This window comes from Meles meles, chromosome 20 (genome assembly GCF_922984935.1).
Source record: "Meles meles chromosome 20, mMelMel3.1 paternal haplotype, whole genome shotgun sequence".
NCBI classification, from domain to species: domain Eukaryota; kingdom Metazoa; phylum Chordata; class Mammalia; order Carnivora; family Mustelidae; genus Meles; species Meles meles.
Window position 1 is genome coordinate 6066409 of NC_060085.1, and position 14759 is coordinate 6081167.

The 14759-nt window shown below is 50.5% G+C and overlaps 1 protein-coding gene across 2 annotated transcripts in view; it reads left to right on the top strand.

Moving 5' to 3' along the window:
* INSR (insulin receptor) overlaps positions 1 to 14759 on the top strand; it is a 121974-nt gene that overhangs the window by 88682 nt on the left and 18533 nt on the right. For both annotated transcript variants that reach the window (XM_045989626.1, XM_045989627.1), the window contains exons 8-12: positions 473 to 723; positions 2206 to 2373; positions 6057 to 6258; positions 12880 to 13151; positions 13552 to 13691. In XM_045989626.1, the coding sequence (XP_045845582.1) occupies positions 473 to 723; positions 2206 to 2373; positions 6057 to 6258; positions 12880 to 13151; positions 13552 to 13691 (1033 nt within the window). The remainder of the gene's footprint in view (positions 1 to 472; positions 724 to 2205; positions 2374 to 6056; positions 6259 to 12879; positions 13152 to 13551; positions 13692 to 14759) is intronic.

Genomic DNA, 14759 nt, shown 5'->3' on the forward strand with positions numbered 1-14759 from the left:
TCTCATGGAGTTTTTTTTTTTCCCCCCAAATTTTATTTCTTCATTTGAAAGAGAGAGAGTACATTTGTGCACAGAGTTGGGGGAGTGGCAGAGGGAGAGGGAGAGAAAATCTCCCGCAGGCTCCGTACTGAGTGTGGAGCCTGATGCAGGGCTCAGTCTCACAACCCTGAGATCATGGCTTGAGCCAAAAGCAAGAGTCGGACACTTAACCGACGGAGCCACCCAGGCGCCCCTCTCCTGTAGTCTTACGATAAGTAGTAAGGTAGTTGGTATCAACATCATCACTCTTGATATAATTGGAAAACTAAGCTAGGGGTCCCTTTTCTTTGGGATCCGTGTTGTTTTTCTTTGTGGCATAAGATTGTTGGTGAACCGGAGGCAGCCCTGTAGGATGTTATCTTCTCTGTTGCGTCTCTCTATCCTCAGAACGGGAGTCAGGGAATGGTAACCGCCTTCTGCTTTGTCTTGAAAGCCCTTACCAGAATGTGACCGAGTTCGACGGGCAGGACGCGTGTGGCTCCAACAGCTGGACGGTGGTGGACATTGACCCCCCTCTACGGTCCAATGACCCCAAGTCGCAGAACCACCCAGGATGGCTGATGCGGGGTCTCAAGCCCTGGACCCAGTACGCCATCTTTGTCAAGACCTTGGTCACCTTTTCTGATGAACGCCGCACGTATGGGGCCAAGAGTGACATCATCTACGTGCAGACAGATGCCACTAGTAAGTGTTTCTTTCTTTCTTTTTTTAAAGATTTTTATTTATTTATTTGACAGATCACAAGCAGGCAGAGAGGCAGGCAGAGAGGGAGCAGGGGAAGCAGGCTCCCTGCTGAGCAGAGAGCCCGATGGGGGGCTTGATCCCAGGACCCTGAGACCACAACCTGAGCCGAAGGCAAAAGCTCAACCCACTGAGCCACCCAGGCGCCCCTATTCTGGAAATTTTTTTTTAAAAAGATTTTATTTATTTATCTGAGAGAGAACAAGAGAGGGGAGAAGGTCAGAGGGGGAAGCAGGCTCTCCATGGAGCTGGGAGCCCGATGTGAGACTCGATCCCCGGACTCCAGGATCGTGACCTGAGCCGAAGACAGTTGCTTAACCCACTGAGCCACCCAGGCACCCAAGGAAAATTTTTAAATATCTACAAAAATAGGAGGAAAATGAACCCCACGGACCGTCTCCCAGCTTCGACAATTGTGTTTTGCTATTTTTACGTCATCTCTGTGCTCCTCCCCCCTTCATTTTTTTTTGGGGGGGGGCAGGAATATTTCATAGCAGTTTAGTGGTATTTGTATTTTCATGAAGCCTAAGTCCCTCTCCTGTTGCGGAGGTCCTCAACCCTGGGGTGATTCTGCCCCCCGCGCCGCGGACACTTGGTGATGTCTGGAGGCAGTTTTGGTTGTCGTGATGTGCATATGCGGTTACCAGTGCGGTACGCGGCTTGGCACCCGGCTGTGCACGGGGCAGACCCCACCACAAGGAATTACCTGGCTCCAGATGCCTTTGGTACTGACGGAGAAACCCTGTCCCATGGGATACAGTCCAGGTGTTATGAGCCAGCCCCAGCTCTTTTGGTGGGCGCCTCCCCCCCACTTCTTGTATCCTCCAGCAATGCCAAAGGACTCCACAGTTTCTAGAAGCTTCTAACTTCCGGATCTTTGAACCCACAATGCCCTCTGCCCTGAGAGCCTCACCCCGCCCCCTCAGACACCTGCGTTCTCAAGGGCTGGGTTTTGTGGAGCCCGAAGGTGGTGCGTTCTGGGCGGTGTTAGGTGAGGTACCGTCTCAGCAATATGGGTGTCCCAGTGCTGAAAGTCGTCCCATGACTGGGTTCCATTTGGGGCGGATGTTACCTGGGGAACGTGACTTTGTTTCTCGCTTCCCACTATCCTCCCTTTCCCCAGCGTCTTTCCAGTGCCTGGAACAGAGACAGCTTGGCACGCGCTTGGAGCCTTCCTAGATGGCGTGTCGCATCAATGAATGAGTGAATGGGTGTGCAGTCAGTGGCATGAATGGACTGTCATCTGGTGCCCTGTGTACTTGTCCCGGGAGCTTTCCATGTGTCTCCAGTGTTCTCTGCTGTTAAATAACACCGCAGCGAACATCCCCATGATTTCTCTGACCGGTGCGTGCCTTCTTACGCCCGCCCGACAGCCAGTAACCCTCCTGCTCAATGGAGCGCCTGTTTCCCCTTTCTCCTTTGCAGATCCGTCCGTCCCCCTGGATCCAATCTCCGTTTCTAATTCCTCGTCCCAGATTATCCTGAAATGGAAACCTCCGTCGGACCCCAATGGCAACATCACACACTACCTGGTTTTCTGGGAGAGGCAGGCGGAAGACAGTGAGCTGTACGAGCTGGACTACTGCCTCAAAGGTAAGTGCCCGGGGTGGGGGCGGGGTTTGTGGGAGCAGACGATCCGCTTTGTCCTTCTGGGCAAGCATCCCCGTCCCCACCCCCCCTCGCCCCAGGACCCGCACATGCCATTGCTTCTTGTACCAAAACATGCAGACGCATTTCTAAACATCACCGCCTCGTCCCACTGAAGACTCGCGTCAAAACCAGATAGTTCCCATGTCTTGGTACCACTTCCTTCTGAAATTTTCTTCCCCTCCCCCTTCCCCGCCGTGGGGATGCAGCTCATTCGACCCCCTGGATTTGGGGGCTAAGCCTTGGAGTCTGAGGGGTTAATGGCAAAGTCAGGGAAGAGTTTTAGGCCCTGCATTTAGACCCTTAACGTTTTAGGGTTTGAGGTAGCAAGGACTGGTCATGCGTTCCCTTCTGTGCTTTCCATGGAAAAATTTATACCAGTGATGACCCCCCCCCACACAACCCGGTCTTGTTTACTTCATAGGCTTCATAGGCTTCATCCATTTGCAGGAAAAGAGAAAATTTTCTGAGCCTCAGACTAGTTTGTATAAATTAGTTTAAAATTTTAAAGCAGGGTTAAAAAAAACCCATCAAACCGAAGAAACAGATGTCATTTTTTTTCTTTAGGTTTTTTTTGGGGTGTGTGTGTGTGTGTGTGTGTGTGTTTGTCCATATTTATTTTTCTTTAGATTGTTTTGAGTTAGTGATTTCCTCAGCCCTTGACCTTGGAGGCAACGGCTCGGGGAGTGCTGGCAAGCGGCGGCAGAGGCCTCGAGCCTGCAGGCCACGCTTGGCGAGACCTCTGACCCGATGTAGGGCTTTGGGCGAGTCACCGAGCCGGTCGCTGGCCGCCTCCTTTTCGGGAGACGGGCGGGAGGCCAGACCTCTGGGAGCTGTCCCAGCTCTAAGATCATGTGCTATATGTATGCCTGTGACCTCATCCCCCCCACCGCTCCCGCCCCCGAGCTGAGGCTTGCAAACGTGATTTATCTCCTCAGACGCTTTATATAACTCAGGAGCAAACACAGGCCTCAGCTTAGCTGTGAGCCGTTGGCCCCGCATTCGAGTAACCGAAACCACCAGCTTGAACCACCACCAGCAGCGGCTCTCGGTGCTTTCCTTTTTTTTTTTTTTTTTAAAAAGTAACAACTTTAATTCTGTCATTACAATGTGGCTGTTTAAACATGGCTTAATTTGTAATGATCAGGGGGTTTATGGAATTAAAAAATAAACCGAGGATGATATGGTACGATTCCACCCGTAGGAGGCCCCCAGAAGAGTCCCGTCCACAGAGGCAGAAGGTAGATGGTGGGAGCCAGGGCCCCGGGAAGGGGAGGGGAGCCCATACTTCATGGGGACAGAATCTCCGTGTGGAGAGATGGAAAGTTCTGGAGACGGAAGGTGGGGATGGCTGCAGGATGGTGTGAGTGTGCTTCGTGCCGCTGAGCTGTGCACTTAGAAATGATGAAGACGTTAAATTTTGTGTTATGTGTATTTTACCACAAGTTGGAAAAAAATACGTAAAATAAATAAGCTTACTAATTATGACCAGTCGTGGTTTCCCATGAGCAACACCAGGGGCGTCCCTCCCCCCGCCCCCGGCTTTATTGAAGTGCGGTTGAATTATAGGATCTTGAAAGGTAAAACTGTAAGATATTGAAAGTGCCCATCGGGATGATTTTGATACACCTGTATGCCGTAAAGGGATTTCTCCCAGGTAGGGAGTTAGCTCATACATCCATCCCTTGGTTTTTTTTCTGTGTGTGTGTGTGTGTGTGTGTGAACTTTGAAGTTCGACTACCTTACGTATTTCAGTCCTAGAATCCAGCTGCATTTTTAAAATCACCAACTGCATTTTAAAAAAATGTGGTGAAATGTATAACATAAAATTGATCTCTTGACCGTTCCTAAGTGCACGGCTCAGTGACAGTGAGCACGTGTATTAGTGTCCCCGCCGTCCTTCTCCAGAACTTTCCATCTCCCCAAATGGAGACTCTGTCCCCGTGAAGCACAGACTCCCCACGCCCTGCCCCAGCCCCGGTTCCCACCGTCTCCCTGTCTCTGTGGACGGGACTGTCCGAGGTGCCCCATTTCCCATACTTTTCCTGTGTAGTCGCAGAAGAACCAGGGGCCACTACGTGCCCTGAGGTGGGAGCCAGAGAGCGTAACAGGAGTGAGGAAGTGTGTCTGACCTGATCAGAAAGCCCTTTCCTCTCCAGAAAATTCTCAGGGTCCTCCCTCACGAAGGACACCTGAACTTTTTCTTCCGCCCATAATGCCATGACCAGTCCCTGTAATGGTTAACCCGGCCAGGTTAGTCTGTGTCCGTTCATCCGTGTCACAAGCATCTTTAAGAGCCCCTTGCGGCCGTTCGCCACTGCATAAATACTGGGGCTTCTGAGTGGATACTCCCCGTTCACGGGAAAGGGCTTTGGGCCCATCGTCTCCAGGACCCATTCAAGGGGAGAGGAAAAAAGTGCTCAGTCGCCCCTAGGCGGCTCCGGATGCCAGGGCTGGTGGCGGGGAAGGTGAATCCCAGGGCTCTTCGTGGGATTTTGCCCAAAGAGAGTAGCGTTCACACTTCCCAGTCGCACCCGAAGCGCGTCTATGGCTCACACGGTGGATGGCAGGTGTCCCTGGGATGGGACTCAGGGGTCAAGACACGGCCAGTCCGCGGTACTTGAAAAACAACTTTTTTTTGTTTTTGAGAAAATGTTCCCCCCGCCCCCGTCTCCCCTCATGTCGTTAGCCCAGAGTTTCTCTCCCTCAGCACTGTTGACATTTGGGGTCAGATCATTCTGTGGGGCGGGGCTGTCTGGTGCTTTGTGGGATGGTCAGCAGCAGCCGCCACCCCCCCCCCCCCCCGCCCTCACTGGCACCTCCCCCCGACCTTGGGTGCTGGAGTCTCCTCACCCTCAGTATTCCCCACAGCTAGAACATTTCTAGACCCTGCCCAGTGTCCTGGGGGTGCAGGACAGTGCAGAATCCCCTCCCCCACCCCCGACCCTGTGGAAGGACCGCAGCTCTACTGATTTCTGGATTCCTGCATGAACTGTGGATTCTTTGATTTGCAACCATTGGGTCTGTAGTTCGGACCCTTTGCATGGCCTCCTGTCACTTTATATGGTCAACTGCCTGATTCATTCGTTCATGCAACTGTCCCTTGCCCCCCGCCCCCAGCCTTTTTCTAATCCCGCCTCCCACCATCCTGTCCCTCATTCTGTCCTCCTAGCTCCTTGGGGTTCTTGGTGTCTGTCAGCATGCCAGGGAACTCCCTACCCCAGGGACTTTGCACTTGCTCTTTGCTTGGTCCCAACTGCTTTACACCAAGATGTGTGCGTAGCTCCTCCCTTTCCTTAATTTGGGACTGCGCAGTGGTCACTTCCTCTGAGACCACTGCATGAAGAGCAGGAGCCCCAAATTCACCTTGCCAGCTGACCCACGGCATACGTGTTCATGTTAATTATGTACCCCCTTCCCAGCCACGAGACTGTAGGTTGCACAGGGCCGGGACATACCTGGTGACCTTGCAGTCTCCAGCCCGATGGGGTGACCTCGCAGTTTCTGGAACACCCTGACACGCACAGATGTCCCATGCGCCCAGCCCCTCTGAGAAGGACCTGGTTGGGGGCGTGTGTGTTGCGGGGTGAGGAGAAGGATCCCAGGCCACCTGCTGTGCCTGTCTCTAGGGTTGAAGCTGCCGTCCCGGACCTGGTCTCCGCCGTTCGAGGCCGAGGGCTCCCCGAAGCATAACCAGAGTGAGCACGAGGAGTCTGCTGGCGAGTGCTGCTCCTGCCCCAAGACAGACTCCCAGATCCTCAAGGAGCTGGAGGAGTCCTCCTTCAGGAAGACCTTTGAGGATTACCTGCACAACGTGGTGTTCGTCCCCAGGTCAGGACTCTTCCTTGGCTCCATGTGGGGGGCGGCCATGACCTGGGGAACAAGGTGAAGGGGAGACCCGGGGTGGGGCGGGTAAAGGAAGAGATTCAATAAGAAATCGAGCAATATAAGCACACTCCAGATGGGGGCAAGTTAAAAAAAAAATAACAAAAACCCGAAAACCCTCAACATGTGCTTCTCCACGCGGCCCAAACCCTGTCCCAGGCTTGGGCCTCCATCTGCGTTCTTCAGTGAGTCCCGTTAGATTTTGTGGCAGGAGGAATGCCCCCCTGGCCCCATGCTTGAATTAGCGTGAAGTCTCAAGCTCAGAGCATTTTCTTTGCTCATCTCTCCACCCTTCTGGTCCTTCTGGAAATGTCTGCGGCACCTTCAATACCCGGAGGCTTCTCCTAGTTAAACCTGTTGAGTTTCCTTTAGCGAGTGAAAAAGGCTCTGCTGATGTCCATCGGCGGGGAGAGGGTTGGCAGTGACGACGACCCCAGGTTACTCATCCCTGTCTTTGCCTTTCCCAGAGGCAGAGATGCTTACGTAAATGGTTCGTGTCTCTGGCTGCCTCGGTTTCCTTATCTGCCAAGGGCCGATAATAGTAGCTCTTACTTCTTAGGACCGTGAGAGTGCATGAGTCCCCCAGGCTTCACAGCCTCGACCCCGGGGGCGTTGGGAGCCAGCTGGTCCTCTGCTGGGGGGCCCGCCCGATGTCAGCAGCTGCGTGTGCCCCTTTAGTCTCTGAGCTTCAGGGTAACGCGCTGATGTAGTTGTCATCTCCCTTCCATGGGTCCAGAGCCGGTGTTCCTGAGCTGGTGAGGGACCCGACCCCGGTTCTGGCAACTGTGAGGAGTGGAGGCTGGGATCTGCCCCCTGTCCTGCGTCCCTCACCGCCCTCAGTGAACGGGGTCCCCCGGCAATGTCTTGAGACAACGGGCTGTTTCCGGAGGTGGATCGAAACCCCGAAAGGGTGACCTTGGGATAAAAGAAGATTCTAAAATGGGTCCATTGGAATGCCGGCCATCGCTTCTCACATGAGTAGATGTTTTCCCAGAACCACCATTGTGTGACATTTAAAAAAAAAAATTTCTTGGGTTTTTTTTTTTTCCTTCCATGACCCCGAGTCCAAAGAGCACTAAATGTCACAGCCCAGACATGGGGGGCAGTTAGCGTCTTACCCGTTTAAAAACAAAACGCTGCTGGACTTAAGGAAATGGCGGAGTCAGTTGTGCCGTTTAAATGTAGTCAAGTTTGGCGTGTGGGGGAGGACCCCAGCTGGCCAGGTCTCAGGGCTGGGCTGGGTATTTTCTTGGATTGTTCCCTCTCCCTCCTGCTGTGTTCTCTGCATCCAATGGGGAGACACTGTGCTTTGGGAGGTGGGAGACGTGGTCCACAGTCAAGGGCAGGGCACCCTCGGGCTGCTCAGAGGCAACGTGGCTTCCCTAGGTCAGAAGCCAGAGGTCTGTCTGAACCAGTTCTGTCTGTCCTCAAAGTGGTTGGTTTTGTTTTCACAGAAAATCCTCGTCAGGCCCTGGTGCTGAGGACACTAGGTACGACTCCCCTGCGGGAGGTCAGCGTGGCCGCTGGGGGCCAGGCAGGGCAGGAAGCATGTCGTGTGCCTTTGAGACTCCAGAGGCTTCCGTGGCTTTAATGCATGTGATGGGCTGCCGTGCCGATCCGGGAGGCTTCGTGAATTCATACGGGAACTGCCTTCCACCTCAGATGGGGTCTGGGCGTGAATGCCGGGAACGAATCTGCACGCACACACCCTTAACTAAAACGTACACTCAAGGGGCGCCTGGCCGGCTCAGTCGGTGGAGCAGATGACTCTTGATCTCTGGGTCATGAGTTCGAGCCCCACGCTGGGGGCAGAGTTTACTTTAAAAAAAAAAAAAAGAGATAAACTTGGGGCTGGGTGTACTTTCTGGGCGCCTTGTAGATACCACACGTTGCTCTCCGTGCAGTCACTCGCTAAACACTTACCAGCACCGACGGTGCGGGCTGGTCTGTGCCTGGAACGCAGAGTCTCAGCCACGTGCAGCAAGTAGTGGGGGGGGGGGAGAATGTTTTTATTTGGGGGACAAGTGCAAGGCTGCAGGCGTGCCGTGTCCCTGAACTCCCCTGTGGATGGGACGGCTTCCCTGCGATTGGTGTCTTGAAGCGCCAAGGGGGAGTTGCCCTGGAGGAGAGGACCGGCAGAGAAGCTGCGGAAAGAAAGGCCTTGGGATGAATCACGGGCCCCTGGAAGGAGCCAGCGGTGGGGAGTGGGGGCGGGGGCGGGGGAAGGGGGAGACTGGAAAGGCAAGTCAGGGTCCTGTGGAGGGATGTTACTCTCTGGGCTGTGAATTTGCAGCTTGATCTTTTCAGGCTTATTTGTATGGCTCTGATCTGACCTCTAGTGGCCGTTTGGAATATAACCTGCGGAAAAGAGAAGCCTGGACCTTTGAGGCTTGGGGTCCTCATCAGGGTTTCTCAAATCTGAGGCATACTGACCTTTAGGGCCAGATCATTTTCTCTTGTGGGGCCCGCCCCACGTGTGGTAGGATGCTGGGGCATCCCGGGTCTCTGGACTCACAATGCTGGTAGCTCACGTATTCCCCAAGTAGTGACAGCCACTGATGTCCCCAGACAGACATGGCAAATGTTCCTGTGTAGCGGAGCGAGGGGCAGACCCACCCCTGGTTGAGGGCCACTGGTTTGCTAGGAGATTGTGGGGTGTGTAGGTCACGGGGACTTTGGGAACCCCGAACCACAGATAGCGGCGGGGCGGGGGGTGGGGTGTGATTGCATATACATCCGGCTTGTTTGATGAGACCTTTTCATGTTTCCAGTTGTGCGGATGCCCGTTTCCCCATAGTTTTTCCCGAGGTACCGGTGTCATGGTCATTTGGGAAAAGGCCCACTTGTGCCTGGATGGAAATGTTCTGAATCTTACTAACATGGGTGTATTTTTGGTTTCCGTCCAAGAACGTCACTGGTCTTTGCATGTGAAGAGACCACACAAAAAATCTTAGTGCATATTCTCCATCCCACCTCTCTGCCCCAGAAGAGTTTGTCTTCTGACTGCGGTGCAGTAGAAACTAAAAATTGGCTTCAAACGTTTGAACAGAAAAGTCCTCCCTGGTGATTTAATGTCGAGCACTTCAGTACCTTTTGGAAGAAGCAGACCTAGAGACCTTTGTTAAAATCCATTTGGAAAATAGTGGGAATGCAAATATCACATATCTTAAATTTGTAGAGTATCACCAAAGCTTGGGCTTTGATGCGAATTAGTAGCCTTAAATGATCTTGTAAGTTAAGAAAAAAAAAAAAACCGAAAAAGGTTAAAAAAAAATAGAAATGTATTGTGAGGGAGGGGAATCCAGATGGCTGAACTTGCAAATATGAGAATGGGAACCACAAGTAACTAGAAATAAAGCAGGTGATCTGAAACTAGGGCCAAAGGAAGATTTTAATGTTGAATTCTCTGGACAGTCTTGTGTTATTCAAGTTGAAGCCTTTGGTGAGGAGGGAAGTTTTAGTTTGATCTGATTCAAGATGAAGCAGAAAAAATGGAATAGTCTGCTAACTTTGGTACATGCATAAAAATTATGTCTCAAAAAGGCCCTGGGCCCAGAGAATTTTACAGATGAGTTACGTGAAACTCTGTGATACAGAAACTTTTCTGAGCATAGAGATTGATGGAAGTCTTTCCAGGTCATTTTGTGAAACCAACCTAACGTCCTTTTAGCTGAACCTGATGTAGCTGGGATGTTGGCAGAAACCCCAGGACTAGCCAGTGTGACACTTTAGATCCATACGTCCTAAATGAAACAGCGTGCTGACAATATCGTTTCACTCAGAAGTACAAGGGTGGTTTACAGTCAGCAGATAGGATAATTCATCGAGGGGCCCAGTAAGGAAAATCATAGGATAATCTCATGAGACAGCATTCATTAAAAACTCTAATTTAGGGAAATGAGTGAAAAATGGGAGTAGAATACTTCTGCTACAAGGTAAATAAATATTACCTAGATGAAACCAACAGCCAAGCTAATGTTGTACCTAAACTGTCCCTGTTACATTCAGGAGGAAGCCCAGTGTCGTCATTACTAATTAACGTCTTCCTGGGTAGCTAGCCAATGCAATAAGACAAGAACAGCAAAGAGTGGATTGTGGGAAGTAACGTCATTAAATTAACAGTCCAGTACAAGGATAGACTCACTGTGGTGTCACAGACTGGCTGCCCGTCTTTTTGTCATTGAAGTTTCATCGGAAAGCAGCCACACCCATTTGTTTATACTTTGTGTACTCCCACTTTCAAGCTGTAATAGCTGGAAAGCTGTTGAAAGTTGCATAGAGACAAAAAGTACTTGGGGACACAGGTCCTGCAAAATCCAAAATCTTTACTTCCTACCATCGACAGGAAAAGTGTGCCGACTTTTTCTAGTGTGCCGACTTTTTCTAGTGTCCTCCTTGGAAACCCAAGGATAGCAACTATGAAACTCTTGGAGGAGAGTTTGGGAAAGAAGGTACAATGTAAATTAAAAAGCCTGGTGATACACTAGCAATAGAATAGAAAACAGAGGAGACGATCCCTTGATCCCTTTCCTAATTACCATACCACTTTAGTAACCCCACGGAGAATTAACTACAGGAAAAAAGGTAAACATCTGTGGAGCTCTCAGATCTTCCGGATACGCGTGAAAGACTGTTTCGAATCATTTACAGAAATCTCACTGGCTTTGTTAATATCCTTAGTGAATAAACAGGGTAGCATTAGGAACAGTGAGGAAAGTGCTAGAACATCATAGAAACAGAGAAGATGGACGAGTTCCCTAGAGAAACACAAAGGACCGAGGAAGGAAAGACAGGTTCACGTGGAGTGGTATTAGGAGTTAACAAACAAAGCAACAGGGCCTTGTTTTTCAGTCAGTCTCTTGGGTTGAAAATCTGCAAACCAACAAACAGACAAAACCCAAAGAACCCTTTAACCCTGAGTACTGTTGAGGTTATCCCGAGGTGCATTTCAGGGGCTGCTGGTGAGACCCCCGATCAGTTCAAATGTCCGGGAGAGCAGTTTTGCCGTACGGATGAACAGGCACAACCTAGCGATTTCCCTTCTAAGAGTCTAGTTTTAGGATCTAATAAGACAGTCCGACAGTGACCAAAGCAGTGTTTATAAGAGCAGAAAACCCTGGGATCCTCCCAATACAGACATCCTCTGAGGTCCTGTGGGCTCGGTTCCAGACCCACCGTCGTAAGATGGGTATCGCAGTAAAGCAGGTCTCCTGAATATTTGGGTTTCCCCAGTGCATATAAGTGTTCTGTTGATACCAGACTGTAGTCTGTTAGGAGTTCCTTAGCATCACGTCTAACAAAACAGTACACACACCTTAATTTAAAAATATTGCTACAAAATGCAGACCATCCTTGGGGCTTTCAGTGAGTCGTACTCACCGATCACGGATCGCCGTGACAAATAGGATGATAATGAGAAAGTTCTAAACAGTGTGAGAGTCCCCAAAAGGTGACCCGGAGACACACAGGAAATGTTGCTGGAGAATGGCGCTGGTAGACTTGGCTCATGCAGGGGGCCACACACCTTCAGTTTGTAAAAACGCAGGATTTGCGAAGCACCATAGTGCCAAGGATGATAAAATGGAGGCATGTCTGTATTAAATAAAATAGGAGGATGGTTAGCAATTTATGGCTTGTGCATTAAATTGAGCATTTTCCAGTTTTCCGCATTGAGCGTGTGCTCCTTTCCTAACGGGGAGGGAAGACCTTCCCACTGAAAAAGACAAAACGTAAATTCTGTGCTAAGTACTTAAGGCGTTATGTTTTAAGGAAGCTCTCTGATGCATGTTTCCAGCAGAATAAGTGAACAAAGGTTTATAAAACTCGCTTGGTCCTCATTATACCTACACATAACATTTCTAGGAAAAAAATTGCCCCTAGGAGACAGAGGGCAGCAGAATGATGAGTCATTTAAATTTTCTCTGTGCTTTTTGTGTATGTGTGTTTATAAATTTTGAGGCTATTACATTTATGTCTTAATTTCTTAATTGGGGGGAAATGTGCGTTGACTGCATGGTTTTTTCTTTTTCTTTCTTTTTTTTTTTTTTTGAGTACCTTTACCAACTTGAATGATAAGACTTTTTTTTTTTTTAACCTAAGAATTGAAATGTTGTCACATCTATGATGTAAATGCCCTCTAGGGTCATAAGAATTAGAAGATGCATCTTTCCTGTTTAGATAGGTGATGCTGGCCAGTAGTTTGGGCTGCTGGGCCCATGCCGTTTGATAGGATTCCTGAAAAGTTAGACTCTGACATGCTCTGGGCATCTGGTCTTTAACACTGACCCGGGGTGGCCAGTTAATCTGCAACGTGACAACCTAAAATCAAGCATGTTGAGGGGAATATCGGTGTGTGTCCCCCACTGATGGTCCTGGAGCCCCCTCCCCTTGCCGGTGTCCTGGAAAGCTGCTCTGGGTTGTAATTCTGGGAAACCTGCATTTCATTGCATCTCTACCCGCCCGTCCTTGGTTTTGAGACTTTTATCCCCCAGTGTCATTTTTTTGTCTTAAAGACGGCGATCGCATGACCGTGTGTCTATGTGTGTGTGTGTCCTGCTGTCATGACAGGCCATCGCGGAAACGCAGGGCCCTCAGGGACGTTGCCAACGTGACAGCGGCCGTGCCCACAGCTCCAGGTTTCCCCAACACCTCGACTAGCACACCCACGAGCCCGGAGGAGCACAAGCCTTTCGAGAAAGTAATGAACAAGGAGTCCCTGGTCATCTCTGGGCTGCGTCATTTCACCGGCTACCGTATTGAGCTGCAGGCTTGCAACCAGGATGCCCCCGAGGAGAGGTGCAGCGTGGCGGCCTACGTCAGCGCCAGGACCATGCCCGAAGGTGGGTGGGCTCATCGCCAGCGCCAGGAGACCCGGGCTTGCCAAGGGGCAGCCCTCTGGGTATCTAATCTGCTTTTATCGTTTCTTATTTTTATGGGTGCCTGGCTTCCCCTAGCCAATATACAACTTCAGCAGATACACACACACAGATAGACACATAAGAAATATAATGTCAAATTAAGAAATACGTATTATGCATGGTATTAATTAGGGTTCTGCAGAGAAACAGAACCAGTGGGATATGAGCGAGATGGACAGATGGATAGATAGGTGCGCAGACAGTCCCGGGAAGGCGTTGAGTTTTACATGTCCACTTCCCTCGTGGGAAAGTTTCGCAAGCAGCTGGAGGTGGGATTTGATCCGGGGGTCAGGAGCCTGCCTCTAAGCCCTGCTCCTTACAGCCAAGGCAGACGACATCGTTGGCCCCGTGACCCACGAAATCTTCGAGAACAATGTCGTCCACTTGATGTGGCAGGAGCCGAAGGAACCCAACGGTCTGATTGTGCTGTATGAAGTGAGTTACCGACGCTATGGTGATGAGGTAAGGCCTCCGGATGCTCGGGCACGTCCCTCAGAGCTGTTGCTGCTACTGCCCCCCCCCTTCTTAAGTTCTGGCCCAAACACTTCTTCTGTTGAATGCATTGTCACTGGGACTCCACGCCGCGATTTAGAACTTTCCAGGGATGTGTGTGAGAAATGCTGATCTCCAGATTTATTTCCTCAGTTTCTCACATTTTAGCTCTGTCCTACGGGATGAACGATGGCTGTCTGCATTTGTATCCCTCCTGACATCCCAGGAGACCCATTTCACTTCAGTCAGAGTTCTCTGGGGGCAGAGGGAGAAGCAAACTTCCCGCTGAGCAGGGAGCCCAACGCAGGGCTCGATCCCAGGACCCTGCATCATGACCTGAGCCGAAGGCAGACACCTAACCGACTGAGCCACCCAGGTTCTTTTTTTTTTTTTTTTTTTTTTTTAAAAGATTTTTTATTTATTTGACAGAGAGAAATCACAAGAGAGGCAGGCAGAGAGAGAGGAAGGGAAGCAGGCTCTCCGTTGAGCAGAGAGCCCGATGCGGGACTCGATCCCAGGATCCTGAGATCATGACCTGAGCCGCAGGCAGCGGCTTAACCCACTGAGCCACCCAGGCGCCCGCCACCCAGGTTCTTAATAAGGAACTTTCCATTCACTGGCAGACGCTGTGCGGGGTGGTGGGTGAACGCAGAGATGCCCGAGATAATGGCATCTAAGAAGGACAAAAAAGGAGCCACTCTGTCCTGAGGGCTCACTGTGTGTCTCGCACATACGAAGCCGTGTACATATGGTCTTACGTCCTTTATCATTTTTTATCACGTCTAAGGCATGATGAGCGGCCACTGCTAAAAAAAAAAAAAAAAAAAGAAGACGCTGCCAATTCTAATTGTAAGTTGGTGTTGTTTCTAAAGCTGCCTTGCAATTTCAGAAATGCCAAAATGTGAAAATAATACGCCTCTCAGGACCGATGAAATGCAATAAATCCTCAGAATAACCCAGCGAGCTTAGTCCGGAGGCAGCCAGGACTTTTTTGTCCAGGGTCCATAAGAATAAAGTCAGGACTCAAACCCAAGACTG